The 25,026-nt window shown below is 35.0% G+C and overlaps 3 protein-coding genes across 4 annotated transcripts in view; 1 reads left to right on the plus strand and 2 right to left on the minus strand.

The window, feature by feature from the left end:
- Positions 1–1,658: 1,658 nt before the first annotated feature.
- On the plus strand, positions 1,659–4,000 carry LOC120351180. The gene is made up of 2 exons (XM_039427497.1): positions 1,659–2,366; positions 3,742–4,000. The coding sequence occupies exons 1-2, from the start codon at positions 2,174–2,176 to the stop codon at positions 3,981–3,983; spliced, it is 435 nt and encodes a 144-aa protein (XP_039283431.1). The 5' UTR covers positions 1,659–2,173; the 3' UTR covers positions 3,984–4,000.
- LOC120351179 (integumentary mucin C.1-like) lies at positions 3,109–7,474 on the minus strand. 2 transcript variants are annotated; one of them, XM_039427495.1, is made up of 2 exons: positions 5,050–7,474; positions 3,109–3,685 (listed from the first exon to the last, which is right to left on the minus strand). In XM_039427495.1, the coding sequence occupies exons 1-2, from the start codon at positions 5,470–5,472 to the stop codon at positions 3,443–3,445; spliced, it is 666 nt and encodes a 221-aa protein (XP_039283429.1). In that variant the 5' UTR covers positions 5,473–7,474; the 3' UTR covers positions 3,109–3,442. The 2 variants fall into 2 exon arrangements, with proteins under 2 accessions (XP_039283429.1, XP_039283430.1); XM_039427496.1 differs by lacking the exon at positions 3,109–3,685 and having other exon boundaries at positions 4,473–5,441; positions 6,023–7,474.
- Positions 7,475–15,287: 7,813 nt separating this feature from the next.
- The window catches only part of LOC120351182 (alpha-L-iduronidase-like), a 39,832-nt gene continuing 30,093 nt past the window's right edge, over positions 15,288–25,026 (minus strand). Inside the window, exon 5 of the mRNA XM_039427498.1 lies at positions 15,288–20,090. Coding sequence (XP_039283432.1) covers positions 19,978–20,090 — 113 coding nt within the window. The 3' untranslated portion in view covers positions 15,288–19,977. The remainder of the gene's footprint in view (positions 20,091–25,026) is intronic.

Here is a 25,026-nt window from a genome sequence, read left to right on the forward strand (position 1 = left end):
TAATATCTTATTAATAATGGAATGCTTCTAGTTAATAAAATAATTATAATAATATCTTATTAATAATGGAATGCTTCTAGTTAATAAAATAATTATAATAATATCTTATTAATAATGGAATGCTTCTAGTTAATAAAATAATTATAATAATATCTTATTAATAATGGAATGCTTCTAGTTAATAAAATAATTATAATAATATCTTATTAATAATGGAATGCTTCTAGTTAATAAAATAATTATAATAATATCTTATTAATAATGGAATGCTTCTAGTTAATAAAATAATTATAATAATATCTTATTAATAATGGAATGCTTCTAGTTAATAAAATAATTATAATAATATCTTATTAATAATGGAATGCTTCTAGTTAATAAAATAATTATAATAATATCTTATTAATAATGGAATGCTTCTAGTTAATAAAATAATTATAATAATATCTTATTAATAATGGAATGCTTCTAGTTAATAAAATAATTATAATAATATCTTATTAATAATGGAATGCTTCTAGTTAATAAAATAATTATAATAATATCTTATTAATAATGGAATGCTTCTAGTTAATAAAATAATTATAATAATATCTTATTAATAATGGAATGCTTCTAGTTAATAAAACAATATCTTATTAATAATGAAATACAATCAGTTACTTCAAATAATTTACCCTTACAAATTTCAAGCATAGGAAATGAAAAGTTAACTCTTAGATTGACATGCCTATAAAGCATAGAATTTTGCATAATTATTGAAGTAACTAATAATTGTGGAAAAGTTATCTGAGTTTTAAAAAGCAATTAATTCACTTTATTGAATTAAATCTCCAATAATCATTTCAGAATTACCTTTTGGACAACCCAAAAAGTTCATTACCCATAACACATAAAGCAAAATTCATGTCAAAGAACTAGTTCTTTGAATGTTACTGTTTCTGCCCGCCTGGGTGTGCTGCAATCGATTCTGCTTCTGCCCGTTACGAAAACACAGCTTTATCAAGATAAGTGATTATTTATTGATATGAAAAGACGCAAATCAGGTGATTTGGACCAGAGTTTTGCAACTGCAGATGAGATTAGTTGGTTTTGTGTTGACTAGTTCAGGTCATGATGATGGCTTTTCTGATGAGATGATTGAATTCTTAGCAACTCTTCAGAGAATTCCACTTCTTGGGGAGCATTTTGAATGGATTATTATATGAATTATTATGAGAATTATTATGAATGGATAATTATTCAAATAAGTCGTCTTTTATGGTTCATTATTGTGATAATTGTACTATTGAAAACTAATTATCAAGGAGTTTTACTTTTATTTATTATAATATTGTTTTTATAGTTTAATTCGTGCATCATGTGAATCATTTCAAGATTCATTTGATTTGATTATGTGTTATTATATTGTTGATATTGATATGTGAGCTGACGTTGTTGTAACATTTTGCCAATGTTCTAACTACATAATTTATTTTGAATTGTGATTCACCTTGATGTGTAATGGGATTAAATTTTGAACAAAAGTAGACCATATGCAACGGACTACTCCTACCACAATTCTGATTGGAACATTCATTCAATTGAAACTACTTAATCAGTTTTGCCAGTTTGTACTTTAATTTTTATTTTCACATAAAACTGATATAAATGTGAGATTCTTGTATCTTTGTGAGTTCTCAGAGTATAAAAGATGATGCTGACAACAAAATGCACTCGGTCTTACAATGTTGTCAGACAGTGAACGTGAACGTTATCTGCTTAATGCAGTGAGTGAGCTTGAAGCTGAACTGAATTATCATGGTATAATGACATTGAGTGACTTTTTCAAGGAGAGCGGTCATTTAGAGTTTTGTGCAGATCGTGAATCTCATAGTTGTGCATGCATACGACTCAGGCAGAAGCAGCAGGCTGTTGTTGATGCAGTCAAGGATAGCAACGTTTTCTATGTATGTGATGATCTTCACAACCCATTGAGAAATACTCATGTAACCTCCACCGATGTGAAATGTTTCCTGCTGAAAGTTTTCACGCAAACTATGAAAAGTATCAAGGATAATATCAACAAGAGGGCAATGCGTCATTGCCCACCAGGACTTGCAATGAAATTCACTGTCATGTTTGATGACACTTGCATACTGCTAAAATCTTTCTTCAAGTTGGATAAGGGTGAATGGCTGCTATTGTTAATCTTGAGAAGGTACCCAACTGGAGGGATAAGGATGTGAAGATTGTGTTGAGTGTTCTCAATCAAGACCAATACTACAAGTGTGATTTTATATGCGGACAACAATCTAAATGTCTACTGGGACTGGGTCAAAAGGAGATTAAATTTGCAGGATTTACAAAAATTGAGAGTACAGGACATGTGAAACGATTCAGGCTGGAGGATGGAACATCTGGTGATTCAGCTTTTGAGATTAGCATCTACAAGGCTATACGCAGACCTATGCCACTGCCATCTACTGGGGGATATGATGAAGTTGATGGACCATGCAATGTTCGTGAAAGGAATAAGCCATCAGTTGAGCGTTATGTCACCAACAATGATTATAGCCGAGGAGAAAGACTTCTTCAGCTGTATATTCTGTTCAATACTGAAGATTAATTATATGTTTGTCAATAAATACTATGTGTAATAAGCCATTTGTTATTATTGACTATCCTACTTCCTCATTTTCAGTCACTTTTCAGTCACTGTTCAGTCACTGTTCACTTAGAGCTCATATAGGTAAGAAATCACCTTACTATACTTTCAACGAAGTACTGGTGAAATGATAGTTCAACAGATTTGATAGTACTCCTGAGTTGATCCATCAACTGAGTTGATCCAAGCTTCTTTCTATTTGTTGATTCAAGTGAATTGATAGTTCAACCGATTTGATAGTACTCCTGAGTTGGAGGCAACAAGTTCATCAGATCATGATGTTGGCAGAAGTCATGATTAACCAACTTCCTGCATAAAGATAAGTTTATCAGAGTAGGATGATTCCTATTGTATTGAATGACTAACAGTATAGGATATAATTTATGCTTTATCTCACACCCTGTGCTTACTCTAGAAGTTGAAGGTTGTATGGAATAAAATGTGCAACAATTGTGGTATTACTTGATGTTTATTTACAGTGTATGCATGAAAATATATATATAGTGCACAAAGATAATATTTCAGTCCAATATATCAAGAACTATCCAGTGATACAAATCTCCTAGTCGATTGCTTATTTCACAAAATCCTCTGCCGAACATGAATTTCAAGATGACTGCTCCCTTGCATAGATCGGTGCAGCAGCTTGATACTTCAGCGTCGTGGAAGATGTATGTCAATGTCTTCAAGAAGTTTTGAGCCGTTCCAAACGGTTCAGGCAGGTCCTTATCTCCAAAGTTTAGGAATGGTTGTATGATCCATTGGTTGCTGGTTACTAGTAGACAGTCTCCACACTCACGCATGTCTACTTGCTCCACTGCAGGCTGATGTTGTTACTGGGTCTGGCACAGTGGTAGGAGTTGTAGTAGCAGCAGTACTAGTTGGAGTAGTACTAGCAGGAGTTGTAGTGCTAGCAGGAGTTGTAGTAATAGCTTGAGTAGTTGTGATGATAGCAGCAAGAGTTGTTGTAGCAGTTGCAGTACTCACTGGAGTAGTAATAACAATGGATGCTTGTTCTTCACAGTACGGTGCACAGACCTCACTGACCTTACAACAACCACTTCCAGAAAGTCCAACAATTGAGAGTACAGGACATGTGAAACGATTCAGGCTGGAGGATGGAACATCTGGTGATTCAGCTTTTGAGATTAGCATCTACAAGGCTATACGCAGACCTATGCCACTGCCATCTACTGGGGGATATGATGAAGTTGATGGACCATGCAATGTTCGTGAAAGGAATAAGCCATCAGTTGAGCGTTATGTCACCAACAATGATTATAGCCGAGGAGAAAGACTTCTTCAGCTGTATATTCTGTTCAATACTGAAGATTAATTATATGTTTGTCAATAAATACTATGTGTAATAAGCCATTTGTTATTATTGACTATCCTACTTCCTCATTTTCAGTCACTTTTCAGTCACTGTTCACTTAGAGCTCATATAGGTAAGAAATCACCTTACTATACTTTCAACGAAGTACTGGTGAAATGATAGTTCAACAGATTTGATAGTACTCCTGAGTTGATCCATCAACTGAGTTGATCCAAGCTTCTTTCTATTTGTTGGTTCAAGTGAATTGATAGTTCAACCGATTTGATAGTACTCCTGAGTTGGAGGCAACAAGTTCATCAGATCATGATGTTGGCAGAAGTCATGATTAACCAACTTCCTGCATAAAGATAAGTTTATCAGAGTAGGATGATTCCTATTGTATTGAATGACTAACAGTATAGGATATAATTTATGCTTTATCTCACACCCTGTGCTTACTCTAGAAGTTGAAGGTTGTATGGAATAAAATGTGCAACAATTGTGGTATTACTTGATGTTTATTTACAGTGTATGCATGAAAATATATATATAGTGCACAAAGATAATATTTCAGTCCAATATATCAAGAACTATCCAGTGATACAAATCTCCTAGTCGATTGCTTATTTCACAAAATCCTCTGCCGAACATGAATTTCAAGATGACTGCTCCCTTGCATAGATCGGTGCAGCAGCTTGATACTTCAGCGTCGTGGAAGATGTATGTCAATGTCTTCAAGAAGTTTTGAGCCGTTCCAAACGGTTCAGGCAGGTCCTTATCTCCAAAGTTTAGGAATGGTTGTATGATCCATTGGTTGCTGGTTACTAGTAGACAGTCTCCACACTCACGCATGTCTACTTGCTCCACTGCAGGCTGATGTTGTTACTGGGTCTGGCACAGTGGTAGGAGTTGTAGTAGCAGCAGTACTAGTTGGAGTAGTACTAGCAGGAGTTGTAGTGCTAGCAGGAGTTGTAGTAATAGCTTGAGTAGTTGTGATGATAGCAGCAAGAGTTGTTGTAGCAGTTGCAGTACTCACTGGAGTAGTAATAACAATGGATGCTTGTTCTTCACAGTACGGTGCACAGACCTCAACTGACCTTACAACAACCACTTCCAGAAAGTCCAACAATGTGAATGTAGGGTGAAGACAGGTGTGCAGATTGTATACGCAGTGGACTCGTTTGCAGAGAGATCCCACCACAGCTCGTTCCCCAGCCATATTCATGTACCAGTCTCTGATATCGATGTACATTTGATCGATTGCTGACTGATTACCATGTAGAGCAGGAATCCCTGATGTTAGCAGGCACTGTTGCATATGACAGATGTTTGATGTATCCAGTCTGTGTTCCCTTGAAGTGAGAAATTCCTGTGTCCTGTACTTTGGATCCAATGCACTAGCACTGAGTACTAGCACAAGGTAGAGCGCTGCTTGGTACATGCTTGTAGCCACCATGATTAAAGAATGATGATTGATAGCTGAAACATGAAAACTTTCATGTTGAATCATATTTCAACAAAAGATATCCATCATGGTGTAATGGTTTACAAACAATTACACCTACACTCTACCTACCTACCTACATTCCTTAACCAAACATCTTACATCCCCATATATACAAAGAAGATTCGAACCCAAGTCCTTATGAATAATTCAAACCCGAGTCCTCTAGAATGGAAAGCAGAAGTGCTAACCACTACACCACAGTGGATATCTATTTACTTGTTGTTTATTATGTATACTTTAACAACTATATCCAAGCTCATTGCAGCTTCTAGTGAGCTGAAAGTGAACAGTGACTGAACAGTGACTGATCAGTAATTGAACTGACTGACTGACCACTGAGTGGACGACCCCCAACCATGCTCCTGCATGATCAACTTGAGCTAGAAAGATAGGTCCCCCATTGATGCCTCTAATGCTGGTGGGCGTGGCCATTATTCTCATTTAGGATAATGATGAGGAGACATCTTAAAGTCCCCCACACAAAGTATTCATCAAAATGGATCTTTTAAAATAATAACCAACAATAATAATAAACAATATAGATTGTACTTACTTTGCTATTCACTAAAAACTGCACTGCACTGCCATTTTACAGTAACATCGGCTGTATGGAAAAGTCAGAATAACCATTCGATCATTGTTGCAGAGGTAAATTGAAGCATGTGGGAAAATCAAAGTCATTGAATCAAGAAAGTTCTCCAAAGATTTGAATGGTTCACAATTTTCTTTTCTATACTCAAACAGTAACTCCACAGTCCACCTGGTGATCATGGTAAAGATGCAGGAACATGAAGATTCAGAGTTATCTGCTGACTCCATTGCAAATGGGTGGTACTATTGATGAATGAATATCTGTTTCAATGTTACTGGTATCCAACACTGGAATTAATGTATCTACATAAAATGGTTTCATTGTTCTTGAAACTGGTCAAATCCAGCAGAAATTGCTGTTTTCAATGATTGCATGCTATTCTTAACACATACTTACTTTCAAACGGTACAAGGTTCATTCTTGTTGTTCATTCAAGTGAGTTGAACCTACTTTCAAAAAATGCAAGCTTATTTCTATTTGCTGGTTCAAGTGAATTGATAGTTCAACCGATTTGATAGTACTCCTGAGTTGATCCACCAGTAAAAAAATTGATCTTCTTCTGAGCCTATGTCCCATTTCTCTTGGGGTCGTCCCTCTTAATCCTTCCGCTATTCCCAGCGCTGCTGAGTCAGCTCAGGCTCTAAATCCGTTGTCCTCATATCCTTGGAGATGGTACCCATCCAGGTTGTCGGCGGTCTACCAGGGAGTCTCCTAGGCTGTTCAATTTCCATGACGAGTCTGGTCATGTGATCCTCACCGCATATCATTACGTGCCTGTACCAGCGCAAGCGATTTTCTTTCAGCTTATCAGTTATATTAGCAACTTTAAATGTTCCTCTTACATATTCATTCCTAACTTTGTCTTTCAAGGTTACACCTCCCGACTACCGGAGCATCTTCATCTCTGTAACATGAATTTGTTGTTCATCTGTATTTCGCATAGCTCAACATTCAGATCCATACATTAAAACTGGCCTAATTGCTCTCTTATATATGTTTCCTTTGACCTCGATGGGCATTTTTACATCGCAGATGACTACCGTCAATGATCGCCATTTCAGCCATGCAGCTGTTATTCGGTCCTTGATGTCTCAGTCAACGGTAGCTGTAGATGGAAGAGTAGATACCAAGTATTTGAAGTGGTCAACTTGTTTTAAAGGGGTGCCATCAAGCTGAGGTTGTGACACGCTGATGTTAGATGTTCTGATTCCTGAGAAGTTACAGTGCATGTATTCTGTTTTAGTACGGTACGACTTACTCTCAACCCTCGACTTTCTAATGCTGAGCACCATGCTGTTAAGTCTATTTGAACCTGTTGTAAATTTTCTGCTACAAGGACTATGTCATCTGCATATAAAAGCGACCAAGGGGCTGGCTTCTGAAGGTTTTTCTTAAAAATTGATATTTTCAGAAATTTTTTGTTCAATTCAATCAACAATACCATGAAGAATTTATCTTTCAAATCTCATGGATTTATCTCTTGAAGAATTTGAAATGTTCTGTCCAAGAAATTTAAACTTTAGGTGCTCATATCTCAAAAAGTAATGATCGGAAAAATGTTTTCCGAAAGCTGCGTTCACACCAAAGTTGAATGTTAATATCTAACTATATAACAAAATGTTAATAACTTAATCCTTATAGATTCTATTAGATTGAACGGAACTTGACAAACACATGTTCATCATCAAATGAGTATGTGTATGAAACTTAATGTCAATCTAATAGGATCAATAAGGATTTAAGTTATTAACATTTTGTTAATTAATTTGGTGTGAATGCAGCTTAAGAAAACTTTTTCATTCTGATGACTTGATAATATACAAATAGAAAAACTTTGAAAAATATCACCAGTGGAAAGTTAACTTTTAGCCTTTGCAGAGCCTGTTTTCTTATTGTGTACCGTATCTGTTCCGAACATAAAAATAGTTCAATCAGATATTTTCTGCAGATGTTCCCCCATATTTGTCAAATCCTATTATATTAAGCGAGCAATTTCTGTATTTTTATATTTGGTTATTTATATTTATTCATGGTTATTTATGTCCAACGGATCTCGAAAACTGCTCTAACGATTTTCACGAAAGTTGGAACATAGTAGGTTTATGATAAAAAAATTCGATTGCACTAGGTCTCATCCATGGGAAAAAACTCGCTGAAGGACATTAAAAGGATAATTATTCATCCTTGGAAAAGCAGCTGAGACTTTCGTCGATTGTGGATAATTAATAGTGAGTAAGCGAGTGCATCTCTGGAAAATAAAAATATCTCATCCCCGAAATTCATAGGTTGACGTATAGCCAGCTGTAAAATATTAACACTATAATTTTTACTTTCCTTGCCCTATTACCATAGGTAAGGATAGTATTGCTTTCCAAAAAAAAAATAAGGTACCCCAATTTCAAGTTTTCTATACGTTTCAAGGTCCCCTAAGTCCAAAAACATGATTTTTGGGTGTTGGTCTGTATGTGTGTATGTCTGTGAACATGATAACTCCATTCCCAATTTACCGATTAACTTGAAATTTTAAACTTAAGGTCCTTATACCATGAGGACCCGACAATAAGAAATTCAATAAAATTCAATTCAAGATGGCGGATAAATACTGAAAAACCATGTTTTTCACGGTTTTCTCGAAAACGGCTTCAACGATTTTCTTCAAATTTATACCATGAATAGCTTATGGTATATTCATAAGCTCTATCAACTGACATGAATCATTTCTGGGAAAATTGAAGGAGCTCCGTAATATTCTTGAGAAAAATGGTGGATAATTACTAAAAAACCATGTTTTTCACGATTTTCTCAAAAATGACTTGACTGATTTATTTCAAATTCATACTCTGTATAGTTATTTATCAGCTCTATCAACTGGCATGAGTCTCCTTCCTGGGAAACTAATGGGGGGTCCACCCCATCCTTGAGAAATGGACTTCGTAACCTCCTTCTCGTGCATGAGGTAGATGGGCAGAGCAGTCTATAAAATGAACACATAGTCAAGATATTTCATCTGTATAACAGCTGTTTTGACGACTTTTGAAAAAATCACCGGATTTCACAATTTACACAAAGGAAACAGTACTCTGAAAACAATTTATATATACACATATACAGTAGTCTGATCGTAGTTTCAAATATGTTGACGCCAATCGTCATTATGTTATTCCTCTGAATTATTCTCGTTCAAGAATGAGGCTCACAGTTCAATGAGCAAGGAAAGTTGTGTGAGTGTACCACACCAGATTTTTATATTTGGTTATTCTTATATCTGGCTATTATTAAGAATTGTGTTTTGTTTATCGATAAATAAAAATAACGAGCGAAGCTCGGTGCCCCGATATTATTTATTTAAATGTCAATAAATTGTAACTTAAACAGCTGATAACCTTTAAGTCGGCTTATAAAAAATATATCTGCAACCGGAAACATAAAACAGTTTATGAAACAAAAATAATTTTAAAATGTGCAATTTACACTTGGGATTCCTAGTACATAATTATTTAGAGTTTACTGAGACTGTGGTGCGAATAGCGCGATCACATCACAGCGGAGACACAATAGTTAGGCGATCACTCAAGGAAGGGGTGGAACCTGGGAGCATTGTTGTCAGGTGTACCTGGAAATCTATATGAGATAGAGCGCTCTACCTGATTTCAGATTGTAGAGCACAAAAATACGCCCAGAGGGATTTCGAATTATACATGTAAATGGTAACAATCGGAAGATATTGTTGATCAAAAACTAAAATTCATCAAAATTGATTTTTTCTTCAAATTTCACTCATTTTTGAAAAATCATAACTCAGTACTCAATGGATATAGAGAGTTCCGAATGATCTCATTTTATTCAGAATTTCATAGTCTAGAAAAAAAGCAAGAGCAAATTTTTCTGTCCGATTACGAGATTTGGCATCAATAGCTGAAAACTGGAAAATGAGCCGAAAATACAAGGTTTTTGGGCCACTCTGTATCTAGCACAAGGAAATTTTGCATGAAGAAATTGGTTCTGGACTTCTCTCATGTACCCAAATAATATATTAAAAAATCAGAACTACAATATAATTGCATGCACCAATGTATATAGTGACTGGACTAATCAATTAACAGAAATTTGGAGGGAACGTTTGGAAAACAATATTGGACTGGTTTTCGAGATATCTAGGTACAGTACTTTTAAAAGTGTAAAAAACAGTTTTTCCTTCAACTTTTTGAACTTATCTCTTCTAGTTTTCTAGGTAAAAATAAGCTCTCGAAAGTGTCACATTTTCAAGGAAAACTCTTCCGGCTCCGATTTTTTATCTTTTTGGCCTTATAACTTTTCAACGATCGATTGAAAATATCCGTGCTAATCATGAACTCATAGACCATCATATTCTCTTCAATCTCATGTATTATTCCACTATTTTACGCATCTCCTACGATTGTCTGCAGCCCTTATATAGTGTTGAGTGTAAAATCCTTGGTTTGACAACAATAGACCAATACAAAGAGATTTGGAGGGAATGTTTTTAACACAATTTTTGACTTCACAGCTTTGTTGGGACCAGTTAGGGGGTGGAAATATCAAAAGTCCCATCCCTACCCCTAGTGCTATAGGGATGAGAATGGTTTAATAGTTTCATTTTTTAATGTTTTGCTTACACGCTTATATCTTAAGTTGATAAACTATACAAAAATGAAATTTTTATCCATGGGAGTGTCCATTGGCTTACAATCCTGCATGTTGAACTTTTCCAATACATGTTTGAGATACTCCTTCTGACTAATAACAGTTACCCCCTTCTCAATATCTTGTTTGACATTAATTCCCAAGAAATTAGAAACTAAGCCCAGTCTTTCATCTTGAAATTTTCTTGTAATACTGATTTCAATCTTGAAACATCATTCTCATCTGAACCAAAAATAAGTATGTCATCTACATACAATAATAGAAATACCTTTTTACCCTCCACAATTTTAGAATACAAGCAATAATCATTTTTAGACCTAGTAAAATTGTTCATTTTCATTACAGAATCAAATTTAGAATTCCAATCTTTTGGAGATTTCTTCAGACCATAAATTGACTTCTTAAGTTTACAAACCTTATTCCTAAATCCTTCTACTCCCTCTGGTAATGACATATAAACGTCTTCTTTGATATCACCATTAAGGAAAGCATTTTTCACATCCATCTGATATACAGGAAACCCTAATTTATTTGCAACACTCATGAAAATCCGAAAAGTTGGCAATTTGGCCACAGGGGCATAAATGTCATTTAAATCTATGCTATCCTTTTGTTGAAACCCCCTAGCAACTAATCTAGCCTTGTACTGAATGTTACCCTTCTCATCATTTTTATTTTAAATACCCATTTGCTATCAATAATTTCTTTGTTTTCTGGCACAGTATCTACCTCTGTCCAAGTATTATTCTCTTTCAAAGCATTTAGTTCAGTTTTTACTGCCTCCAACCACTTTACAGAATTGTTTGATTTCATAGCTTCAGAAAATGTAAGAGGCTCATCTACTTGTAGACTAAGATAACTGGTTTCATAGTCTTTCAACCACACTGGTTTTTTAATCACTCTTTTCTCTCTCCCTCTTATTTCATTATTTTCATCCATCATTTCTTCTCCACTTTCTTCATTTACTTCTACTTCATTGATTCCATCTTCAATATCATTTGTTTCAATCTCAATACCCTCAGCTTCACTTGTATCAGTTTCTTCTACTTCATTATTTTCAATTTCTTCAACTTCATTTATTCCAGTTTCTTGTACTCCACATGCAGTAATAATGTTCAAATAATCGTAATACTTTATTACTTCACCGATATAACCTTCAACAGGTTATGGGCCCAGGCTGGATCTTTCGTGTGCAAGTAAAAAACTTTTTTAACCTAAATACTCTCGTGCAAGACAATGGAAGTTCGGAGATTCAACTCTAAAATAGTAATACCGGTGAAGTGATTGAACTCTAGTAAAAACATTAAAAGTAAAAGTAAAATACCCAAAAGTAAAATCAGGTAAGGCAATCGAGTTCAAAGTAAAAATGGCTGGTTCCAGTGATTCGGACTTGGGTATGGTTGGAAAGCTATCCAACGATGAAGACTTTCAAATGTGGAAATTTAAAATTAAAATTTTGTTCGACTCTCAAGGATTTAGTGATATTGTTAATGGAAAAGAATTAAAACCAAACGACCCTAGTAAAGAAAAAGAACTTTCTATTTTCAATTTGAAGGACGCTAAAGCCAAGAAAATAATAATAACTACAATTGACTCAAAACCTTTGAATCACATTTTGAACTGTGAAACTTCATGTGAAATGTTTAAAAAACTGTGTCAAATCTATGAACGTGATGAAAAACAACAGAAATTTTCTCTAATGCAGGACTTTTTCAATTTTACACTAGAGGCTAATGAAGACATTGCTAGTTTCATCAGCCGTCTGGAAAATTTGACCCATAAATTGAAATCTGTTGGACACGAAATCGATGACGAGATGGTTATTGGCAAAATATTCAGCTCCCTGCCCAGGAAATACACCCACTTTCAAACTTCGTGGGAAGCAACCGCAATTTGTGACAGAAATCTCACAAACCTAACCTCCCGGTTGGTGAATGAAGAACGCAGACTATCTACTGATAAAGGTGATTCTGTGCAACCAGTGGTATTCAAAACATCGGAAATCCAGTGCTACAGATGCAAAAATTATGGACATATTTCCCGTGAATGCAGAAATAAAATGAAACAGAAAAGTGGTCTATTCTGTAGTATTTGCAAGAAGAATAATCATGAAGACAAAGACTGTTACTTTCGTAAAAAACAGAATGATAAGAAGACGAAATAAAGTATTACGATTATTTGAACATTATTACTGATTTTATTTTTACTTTGAAGTCAAACCAATACATTGAACTCAAACGTTTTACTTAAGGCATGTTACACACACTTCACAGAGACAGAGTGCAGTACAGTGAAGTTTTGGCGCGCAGCTCAGTCACCAGTGCCTTGCCAATCACACATATTATTATTTAGTCTATTTCATTGTCAATCAACATTTAACACAATTTTTGACTTCACAGCTTTGTTGGGACCAGTTAGGGGGTGGAAATATCAAAAGTCCCATCCCTACCCCTAGTGCTATAGGGATGAGAATGGTTTAATAGTTTCATTTTTTAATGTTTTGCTTACACGCTTATATCTTAAGTTGATAAACTATACAAAAATGAAGCTTGATGGTTTCTCTACTATTTTTGTTCAGTGCAGTTTTGTAATATTCCTAACAGTTTTCGAGATGTACGCTCTTGAAAGTGTAAAGTTGTTTAAATAACAACGTTTCATCCAAATTTTTACTTTTTCGGGTCTTATAATTCTCCAAAAATGCATCATAAAAATGGATACTTGTCGTATATTTGTGGATCATTGATTTCTCTTCAATTTTATGTATCATTTAACTATTTCATGTTATTATCAATAACAATGATTTGAGATGATGGCACACTGTCAAAAGAGAGAAGAACATTTCGAGCATCTTTTGAAATGAAATGTGAATAGCAGTAAACAAATTACTAAATAAATAACCAGTTTTTTCTATGCATTTTGTTATTCATTCAAAAAGTGTTGTTTTAAGTTTCATAACTTCATTAATGATTTCTTAAAAAACTAAAACTCCAATCAGGCGCCATTTTCAATACAAGTATCATAGAACATTTTTATTGATACCATCTTTCTTGTTTTAAGAAGGCCTTTAAACTGATTGAACATCACAAAAGATGTTTACATTTGAAATATTTGAGTAACAACCCCTAAGTTCATGCCTTATGAGGTGTTGAAATTCAGTTGTACCCACATCAAAAGGTAATGTATTCGAACAATAACTTATCATGGAAGTCACAGTATTATATCCACAACAATCTCCAACTTATTGAATGGTTCCAATTAACTCTGTAAAACAGTATCTCAGTTTGTTCAAACTAACTGTGAAGGTACAATTTTTTATTGAAATTATTTTTTCCTGAGTGCCAGGGGGGAGGGCCACGGCCCCCCTGCCACCGAGTATGGGCGCCCATTGATGGAATAAATAAATATTGAATGAGCCAAGTATGATAAAAGCAAAAAGTGAGGAAGATGTAAATGTATATAACATCATAATAATTGTAGATGGAGGTATAGTAGTACTACACTGCAACTCAAAAATGGATACCGTACTCAAGAAATATTACAACTACTGTATCTGTTCTTAAAGGCCATTCCACACAGCACGTGGTGTGCTTGGCTGGACGCACTGCTAGCTACTTTTCAAAACATCGCTTCCCAGCTAATCAAATCAAGCAATTCACATAGCAGCCACGGCCACGCGGCAACGCTTGCTATACTAGCCATGCGTGTCTACCGTTCGCTCTCTGAGCGATCTTTTCAAACGTGTCCGGCCACGTTTTTGTCCGAGCATGCGCAAACGTATACTATCATTGTCAGCCTCAAGGTCGCGCATTAAATGATGGAATTCGCCATAGGTCTTCATTTTTTTATTGATTTGATGTACCCACTGGTCCCGTGCTGTCACCGAATACAATAAAACCAGCTCATTATCACTACTACTGCTGCTGCTGGAGTCATCAAACCAAGGTAAGCCACAAGAAAATCCAGATTCACACCACGGGACCGTCAGAGTTGACATCTTCCTGCATACTGACGGGAAACGTGGCCGGTATAGCATCGCAACAGTCGTGGCGGTGTGAATTGGCATGTGGCTAGCGTAGCCGGCGTGGCGTGCGTCCAGCCACGCACGCTAGCTATTTTTCAAAACATCGCTTCCCAGCTAATCAAATGAAGCAATTCACATAGCAGCCACGGCCACGCGGCAACGATTGCTATACTAGCCACGCGTGGCTACCGTTTGCTCTCTGAGCGATCTTTTCAAACGTATTCGTCCACGTTTTGGTCCGAGCATGCGCAGAACGTATACTAGACCACGTGGAAACAGACAGTTCACTTAGAACGGCGGTCCAACACACATGCTTATCTGTTGTATCTACTGGTTTTGTTGTGTTTGTAGTGGTTTTTATTTAAAAGTGGCTCTTCTTTTCTGAGTTTGATATGGAGCAGCTTATTGAAGAGGTCTGTACTTGTCCAGTGATTTGGGACTCCACATCAGAGTTGTACAGAGACAACACATTAAAGGATAAAGAATGGGATGAAATCGCTGAAGTTTTATTAAAAGACAAGCACACTGATTCATCCCGTCTTGAAACTGGATATTTATTTAATTCCATTGACCAAACCGTGTGGCAAAATATTTGAAATTAAAACAAAAATTTATTTTGCTGCTCTTTCACTTTTCATTTCTAATTAAGTTGGATAATTTTTTACCTCAAACAAATTGCTAGTCACTCTCTGCTACTAATTTTTTTTTTATTTTACAATTTATTTCCAGAAAGTACATTTTACAATATATTCCCTGAAAATTACTCCCTCTAATATGGAACAAGTCCATGTTTAGAGGAGGAGTCATTACAACAATAGACACAATACAAGAAAGAAAAATTTGACTTTCTACTGCTGTAGTTTACAAGCATAAGCTATTCAAACATATTTACATATAACAATACTAACACATAAAACAATAATTGAAAGAAATATAATCTCAAATTCTTAGCCAATAAGTAATAATAGAAATAGATTCAATAAACAAAAACTGATTGCTTCCTTTCTTTTTTCATAGTTCTGGAAACAAACATTAAATGCACTCATTTACACATTTTGAAAACAATAATTTCTACAATACATAATTATTAACATGGATTGATTGATTGATTGATTGATTGAGTACTTTATTTATGTAGATTACAATATATACTGGCTTATACACTTATATACAATAGCTTACAATACAGCAAAGTTATAGATGAATTTACATAATATAGACTAAGAAAATAACTATTGAACTGTATATGATATGAAAAAGCAATTTGTAATATAATAACTATAGATAATAATCATATTGTTATGCATCTACATAAATTGGCGGAGCTTTGGACATATCAATGTCCATTCTTTGGGAAGAATATTAAAAATATCCTCCCCACTAACTCTCTACCAAATGGATAGAAGAATAATAATCATTTCTCATAACATATGAGACAGGTACTGGTACAGGCCAAGACTGGAAGTTATTCAGGATCAATACTAAACTGCATTCAAAAGCAATGCCAATTCTGAGTTAATATCAGTAGAAAAAAGGAATTTTTTAAGCTCTAACTTGAAGCATTTCTGATTGATTTTTTGTCTTAATTCTGGCGGCAATTTATTGAATAATCTTGGGGCCAGATAATAGAAATGTCGCTGCCCTGTGGTCGTTTCCCTTCTTGTCTCCTCTACCATTCCTGACACCATCCTTCTAGTTTGATGTGCATGAGGTAACATTGTAAAACTATTCTTTCTACACATGAATAGAATCGAGCCCTTGATGTACAGCTTTTTTATGTTTAAAACCCTTGCTGTAACAAATAGTTCCTTTGATGGATAATATGGATCCTTTTTCAACATTATTCTTAGAACTATTCTATGTGCCCTATTAAGTGGTTCAACAGTTGTATGAAAGGCTGCACCCCATGCCACAATACCATACTGGAGGACAGCCTGCACCAACCCCATATACACCTGTCGCATAGCTCTACTCGGAAGGAGATCCCTTAGCCGTGAAACCTGGATCATCAAATACCTCATAGTTTTTGTTATATTATTTACATGGACATCCCAGCGTAGATTCTGATCTATGGTGACACCAAGGAACTTGCAGGTGTTAACCTTTTTAAGTTTTACACAGCAACTACACCCATCAGTCCTACAATCCCCTGATCTTAGCAGCAAATCCAGTGCAGGAGGCTGGCCAGTCTTGTTAAGAGAGAAGGCAATGAAGTTAGTTTTATTACTATTTAAAGTTAATTTGTTCACATCTAACCAGCATTTTATTCTCGCCAACCTATCTTCTGTCAAATTATAAACCTCCTCCCATGTAGTGCCTTTTACACACAGAACCGTGTCATCGGCAAAGGACTGCAGATGGACATTCTCACCCAGGTCCATAGAGCACAAGTCATCAATGTATATTACAAATAATAATGGACCCAAAACTGTACCCTGGGGCACTCCATAGACTACCTGCTGACTCTCACTTGATACATTGTTTATTCTTACCTTTTGACTCCTATTGCCCAAATAGGATCTGAACCAACCGAGAGCAAGACCATTGACGCCCTTCTCCACAAGTTTTCTTATCAATCTAGGGTGTGAAACCGTATCAAATGCTTTGGCCAAATCTAAGAAAACAGCAAGTGATTTTTTCCCCTCATCTAAGTCATTGTAAAGAATATGAGTCAAATCAGCTATCGCCTCCTCAGCACTTCTACCACTTCTAAAACCATATTGTTTATCAGATAACCCTTCACATTCTTCAAGAAATTCGATTAAACACTTTTTAATATGTTTCTCTAGAATCTTGGCAAGGTTAGACACAAGGGAAATCGGCCTATAATTGACCATTTCCAGTTTACTACCTCCCTTGTATATTGGCTTAACAATTGAACTTTTGAAACTATTGAGAAAAATTCCTGTTGCAATACTCAAATTTATAATATGTGCTATCGGTTCAGCTATGAACTCTTTAATTTGCTTCAGAAAATCTGTGCTCAAATTATCTTCACCTGGACTGGCACCCGCTTTAAGACTATTAATGAGTGCTGCAACTTCGCTAACAGTAATCAATCTAAAGTTGCATAACTGCCGATTCTGATTGGTAATTACCGGCCATTCATCTACATCATCAGCATACTGTGGCAGGGATTCAGCCAGTGTTTTTCCAACGGAAATATAATATTGATTAAAATAATTCACTATTTCCGTTCTGTGTTCATCCATATTCAAAGCATTATCCCCAACATTAATGTTTTTTATATCATTTCGATTCACCCCTCTACCTAGTATTTCATTAGTAGCCCTCCAAATATGTTTCGTATCCCCATGTGTTCTATCTATCTTATTGTGATAATACTTCTGCTTAGCTTCCTTTATCAATGATTTTAATTTTGACTGAAATTTCTTAAGATAATTGTTTAGTGAAACATTATTGGGATTTTTCTTAGCTTGTAAATATAGTTTTTCTTTAGCTCTTATTGACACTACCAGTCCTTGTGTGATCCAGGGCTTTATTTTCCGTAGCTTAGATCTAACTTTTACAGGTGTTACAGTAGTGGACTCATCCATGTGATTCTTTAGAATCTTGTAAAATTCACTCACTGCATCATTGACATCTATTGTATTGATAACTTGATTCCATTTTTCACCTATAAGTCTCTCTAGCAGTATATCTTGGTTAATTTTTGTTTTAGTCGCCCTCATGTTATCATGCCTGCTCGGTTTAGATTTTTGAGCTAAATAAATTATCATTATAGGATAGTGGTCAGTTATACTATAATCAAGAACAATTGGGCGTGCCATATTAATGTCACCAACCGTTCTTACAAAAATATGGTCTACACATGTATTAGATCCCCCTATCACTACTCTGGTGTGTTTATTAATCATCTGCATATAACCCTTCTCATACATAAAATCTAGATACCGCTCTGAAACCGACGAGTCATTCTCAGATGCTATATCGATATTTATGTCACCGACTATGTGGGAAGTTTCACTACCTCTATTATCCAAGTATTCTCCAATCTCTGTCATAAATAAATCTGGACATCCAGATGGAGATCTATAAACTGCAATGACCTCATGCTTCTTACAACCCTTAGTAAACTCTAAAATAAGTGCATTGGCATTAGTAATTGTAATCTCTTTTATATTATGATTAATCAATGTATCCTTCAAGAAACATACCACTCCTGAATTTTGGTTCACAAATCTGTCAGTATAATAAGTTGAATATCCTGGTAAGAAATAGTTGGAAAAATTCTTGCTACTCATCCATGTCTCCGACAGAACTATGACATCAAATTCACTTTCTAATTCAGTCAATAAAACAACTAAACTATCAAAATTTTGTAAGATACTACGAATATTAACGTGGAATAAAGAGAAATCATTTTCTCCTCTTAAAAATAGCTTACAGCTTTCACTACTTTCGTGAAACGTTGTGTCAACTAGTACTTCTTCTAAGTTGACATATTCTTGGAACATATAAGTGTAATAAAAAAAGACAAATAAACAAATTCAAGAAAGAAAATACACAGTACGATGTGAATAATAATAACAATATTACAAATATTAAACAAAAATAATCCACTTTATGGAACATAAATGTATATTGAAAAAATAAAAATGATGAAAAACACTAAATTTATGTAAAAGAGCTAATAATCCGTGCTGCTCTATGCTATTCGGTAAGCAAATACTAATTGCCTCCCTGCAATTACAATTGCCTCCCTGTAGGTGGTATTGGTCTTCCTTATGTCACCATCAACCATCGACATCACTTCATTAAACTGGTCACAACTTAACCTAAAATATGTACAAAATTTATCATTGTCAGCCTCAAGGTCGCGCATTAAATGATGGAATTCGCCATAGGTCTTCCTTTTTTTATTGATTGGATGTACCCACTGGTCCCGTGCTGTCACCGAATACAATAAAACCAGCTCATTATCACTACTACTGTTGCTGCTGGAGTCATCAAACCAAGGTAAGCCACAAGAAAATCCAGATTCACACCACGGAACCGTCGGAGTTGACATCTTCCTGCATACTGACGGGATACGTGGCCGGTATAGCATCGCAACAGTCGTGGCGGTGTGAATTGGCATGTGGCTAGCGTGGCTGGCGTGGCGTGCGTCCAGCCACGCACGCCACGTGCTGTGTGGAAAGGCCTTTAGGCTGTTACTCACTACAGAGCTTCATGTTTTGATTCACTTTGAATTTTCTCGTCACATGTATCAATGTCTTTGATCAACATTTTTGTAGTGTAGTATGCTTGAAAATGGTCCTGTTCTATTCCAATAGTCGGAAGCGCGAACTCTAAATTTGCCAATCACTTCCTCTTTACAATCTGAAAAATATTAGAACTCTTCATAAAAGCATAAATATTACATTTTTCTCGAAAAATGATACTGATCATAACTCAACTACAGTGCGTTCATTATGTTACACACATCAAAATAAACAGCTGTGAAAAGTAAGTTTTTTATTTATATTTGGTGCGTGACTACAACAAGATATCATCACCATAACATTTATGTATAAAAAAGCATAGTAGAGTTATTTAATGTGTAAATTTTGTAACAGGTATACAATAATGTAAGCATGTTGTTTTGCCAAGATTAAGGCTAGAGCCACACGAGCGCACAAAGTGCGTCCGTTGCACCTTACTTTTTGCGGCCGTCGCCAATGACACCACTCGAGCATTGAGTGTGGTGCGTCAACATCAGTTGTCTTTACGCAATTGAACCTGTAAAAATATTCATTGTTCCAATTATGAATGATGAGGATTATGCTGATTGTCATGAGAAGTCAGCCTGTTATGAAAATTTATAACACTGCTTTGCTTTTCTGCATTGTGTAGTGTTAACGTTGTAAGTGTGTGCATATAGAAGGTACACTACTAGGAAAATCAACGATTTTCCTGGAGCATCAGCCTGGTTCATGATCTTTTAAGTCAAGGAATTTGTGTCCGATTGATTATCAATCATGCCTTATTTGGTTAGGAATTTGGAAAATATCTGGCACTTGGTGGGAGAATGTATCTTAAATTGTAGTTGTACCGCTCCTTTCCATTGGCAGAAAATCTGATGAATATTTTATAGAAAATAGTAACCGCCAATCACACTTAACTTTGTTTAGGGTGCTATAGTTGAGAATCTAGTATGGCCGATCACACAGCTGGCAAGCGTACAGTAGCTTATGTAGCTAATGTCAAAGACACTTTGAGTCTGTCCTCTGTTGAAAGCAGTACTAAATGTAGTCTCAGTTTTTTGTATTAATCATGGCTTTATGCCTGCTTGGTAGTATTTGGCTTTGGAACCATCAGTTCCAATAGTATATTTTAGTATTATCGCCTTAGTAAATGTTTTAATTAAGAAGAGAGGATATCAAATTTGTTACCTTACTATGGATATTAACCTCATACATAACCGCTACTAAAGGTATGTAGATTATAATATAGTTTAGGAAATTATTATCGATGAAAGCTTCCATCAAAGTATTAAATTTATTGTGATATAAGTAAAGTAATTGAGAATAGTCCTATTGATTCTCTCGTAATGAAGATGGAAATTGTAATTCAAACTGATGAGTGATGGAAGAAAATGCTCTTGTAGAAATGTAGAGTACCGAACCTATTAGAAGGAATTGAAATATTTTTGTATGATATTATTTCTGAAGAGGAAGCTATTAACCTAAATTTGAATGACTGTTATTTAAATTTAAATTTACTGATGTTTGTAGTATATTATTATGAATTCTATTGATATTTTGTGATATAGATTTTATTTGTTTTGCTGATTCTAATGAAAAGCTTTCTTGATTCTTAAGGAAACACCTATCATGTAATTTACCTTTAAATTGCACTATATGTAATTTATGTAAGAGAACAGACTGAACAAACTAACAACAATAATCGAAAGACCTTATTATGAAAAGTGATTCAATCAACTAGTAAATTATGTATTATGGAATACTATGTACTCACCTCTTTGTATATAGGGCATGACCCTGATTACAAATAAATTCTATTAAATCAAGTTATAAAAGTAATGGCTATTTGTATTTTAAAGTATTTTTTGTATTTGAGTTTCATATTGGAAGAAACTAAATAATGTTGATTTTTATGATATAACTGAAGTTAAGTTAATTTGCATTATCCTAGTTTATTTTTTTATTCTAACAGCAGTCAATGTACGGGTCCATGAATGTCTCGTGAACGTGTGTCTTAAAACCGCTGAGATGCCTTTGACTGATGGCGGTCCTGGAAGCCAAGCCTTCTTGGGGTTTGCAGTTCCTGTCCCATCTGGACGTGTAGAGCTCAACCACCGAGCTTAGATTCAAATTGACGAAACAGCCTTGAGGTAACAACTTTTTCCAAATCAAACAAACGTCCCAGGAATCCCGGATGTGGCAGAATGGGTTTCAGTGACTATAGACTTTCAAAGAGGGGGTAAAACGTGAACCATTAAATCAATTAAAACGTGCTGAATTAGATGCATATTTTATTGTTAAATCTTAACTTTTGGATTTGGGACTTGGAGATCAATAGATTACAAGTTTTTATTTTGTTTGAATAGTGGATTTCCGGTTGTACCTTTACATATAAATATGTGGCCATATTTTCTGTGTAAGGATCCAGCTGGGAATTTCAGTTTTCTTCAAATTTATATTTAATAATCTACTAAATTACTTAGAGTTGAACTAGTAAATGAAATGTTTAAAGGTCCATTATTGATAAATGTTTTTTAAATGATATTTTCATCTTAAAGTTGTAAAGAATCGATTGAAGTTTCAAGGACTCTAGCTTTTCTAAATTTTGTTTTGATGTCACATATTTTGAATAATCCTCCTATGTAAAATTGTCGTGATATAACCCTTCTGGAACATTTGTCTTTACAGTGTTTTTTATATCTGGGATTATTAATGTCAATATTTCTCCAAGTGTTTCCTGAACTTTATTTTGATCTGTCTTTTATATATTTATTGTTATTTATGATTAACGATCGATAAATATCTCTGATAACTTTTCATTATTCTTTCTTGAATTAGAGTCCTTCAAGCTTATTATGATTCAATCTAGATCGTTTCCAATGTGAAGCAGACAGAGTAGGCTACTACAAAATTATCTGTATCGGAGATACTTTCTAAAATTAGTAATTCTATTTTCGGTTTTCATGATGCGATTTAATTTTTGTTTTATTTACTGTTGAATTTAACTGTTAAAGGCGACAATATATTTGATATCTTCTCTCTATTTCGTTGTCTCTTTTGTCATTTCTGGATTCCCGTTCTCTAGCACTAAGTATATTTATCAAGCATCCCCTTTATTAAGTTATATTGTGTGTGCTTCTAAATTCTAAATTCATAGCACGGCACAAACCAGACGTAGTAATAACTTTTGCATGTCCCAAAGTGCGTTGTAGCATTTCTGCGCAGTTCAAAAATCACCGACCGTTACGACTTCCATTACTAGGTACGTACCTCGTGTGTTGTCTCCAATTCACTTCTATGTATATCTACAACGAACGTCAAAAAGTAAGTTGCAACGAACGCACTTTGTGCGCTCGTGTGGCCCTAGCCTAAGTGTTTCTTTTTGAATAGGCCTAGTATTTTACCAGTATTCAATGCCTCCAGATTTACTCCTGTGATATTATATCAAATGGTTTAATAGATAGGCCTCATACTCTGAATAAAATGATAAATAATGAACATTACAACGAAGATTAGAAATATTATTTTAGAGATATTTCATAAACAAAAGTGTTATCAAGAGGTGTCAACAAATTTTTGCGTGTATCAATGAACAAGGCAGATATTTTAAACTTATGTTTATGAAATGTTTTTGTATAGCATCCATGAACATTATGTTCTCGCTTCGCTTGCCTTATCCGTCTATCAGTCTGGACCACCGGCTCAATCATCCAGGGATTAGAACAGAATTCTTCATTTGAGCTTGTTTCTTCCCGTCAAATGGTAAAATACAGAATTTAAGGTTCGATTCAATCACCAGTTGACTGAGACCGCGCAGGAATGCGCTGGAAAACACCGATTTTGGTCGTATGACTGGCGGAATTTTGAAACTTTTTCTATATTTCTAGACCCTAGCTGAGCCTCTGTACCGAATATGAACGTTTCCTATCCATCAGTTTGAGAAAAGGTGATAACAACTATGTAGCAAAGGGTTGACAAAATGTCTGTTCATTTTGAATATATATCATTTCCAACGTGGAATGATAATAATATGAGAATTATTTTATTTCAGTCTAGTTCTTTGAAACAAATAATGTACAGAACTTAAAAAACATTCATTTCACCCTTTCAACTTCCAATCTACTTGAAAAATGTAGGTCAATGAATTGAAAAACTGTAGAAAGGAAACCCACAGAAGTAGCATCACCATTGCCCAAACTAAACTTGTGTATCGAGTTCAAACTTTCAAGTTCAGTGATCCCCGAAAAAACGTTTGTAGAATCTTGAGGCTCTCTGTACACAATCTCTCTAGACTCTGACACTGATAAATAAATCAGTGAGTGAGTGAATCAGTGCCATTTCGCTTTATATATAAATAGATTCATTATTAATTCACATAATTATTAACAACAACATACATTATTCCTACACCGTTGCTATGTTCATTACGAGGCCTATTCATTGAACCCTTAGAGATAAAAGTGTGAGGAAAAAATCTGGTGGCGTTGAATACTGATGAAAACTATCCAAGAAAGAACACTCCCTCGTTGCTCTAGGCAAAACGACATGCTTACGACATTATCGTACACAAAATACTGCAGACCTGTTGTAGCCTGTAAAACTTAAATAAGATAGCATAAGTTTATTTTTATATATAAATATGATGCTATCTTGTGGTAGCAAGATGAAAACCCAAAATGAAAACCAAAGTATTACACCAATAGGAAAACCCCAATTTTTACAGACATGTTTATTTTGATGTGCACGACATAATGAACGCACTGTATAATCAAGTAACTAATTTATATTAATGATATTGGATAAGAAATTATCAATCAAAAAATGATGGGAACATTTCTGGAAGGGTCGGGAGACGAACATAATCAAGTCCAATCGAGTGATGATTGTTATGAATTCATTGATTCCAATCGCGAATGCATAGACCTACAGCAAGAGCAGCGTGAGAGAATGAAATAAAATTTTACTTTATATATTGTAACTAAAATTTATGAACTATAGACTACAAGGGGCAATGTGACAGTGTGGAAAGAAAAGCTCAAAACTTCTATTTCGAAATTCCAGTCTCTATGAGT

Source organism: Nilaparvata lugens, chromosome 4 (assembly GCF_014356525.2).
Source record: "Nilaparvata lugens isolate BPH chromosome 4, ASM1435652v1, whole genome shotgun sequence".
Taxonomy (NCBI): domain Eukaryota; kingdom Metazoa; phylum Arthropoda; class Insecta; order Hemiptera; family Delphacidae; genus Nilaparvata; species Nilaparvata lugens.

Bases quoted from the DNA above. Each gene is read 5' to 3' on its own strand.
- LOC120351179 (XM_039427495.1), bottom strand. From the start codon at position 5,472: ATGATTCAACATGAAAGTTTTCATGTTTCAGCTATCAATCATCATTCT. The intron at 3,686-5,049 runs GTCTGTGCACCG...AAGGTCAGTGAG, and splicing joins TTGTTGTAAGGTCAGTTGAG to GTCTGTGCACCGTACTGTGA.
- LOC120351180 (XM_039427497.1), top strand. From the start codon at position 2,174: ATGGCTGCTATTGTTAATCTTGAGAAGGTACCCAACTGGAGGGATAAG. The intron at 2,367-3,741 runs ATGTGAAACGAT...AGAGTACAGGAC, and splicing joins AAAAATTGAGAGTACAGGAC to ATGTGAAACGATTCAGGCTG.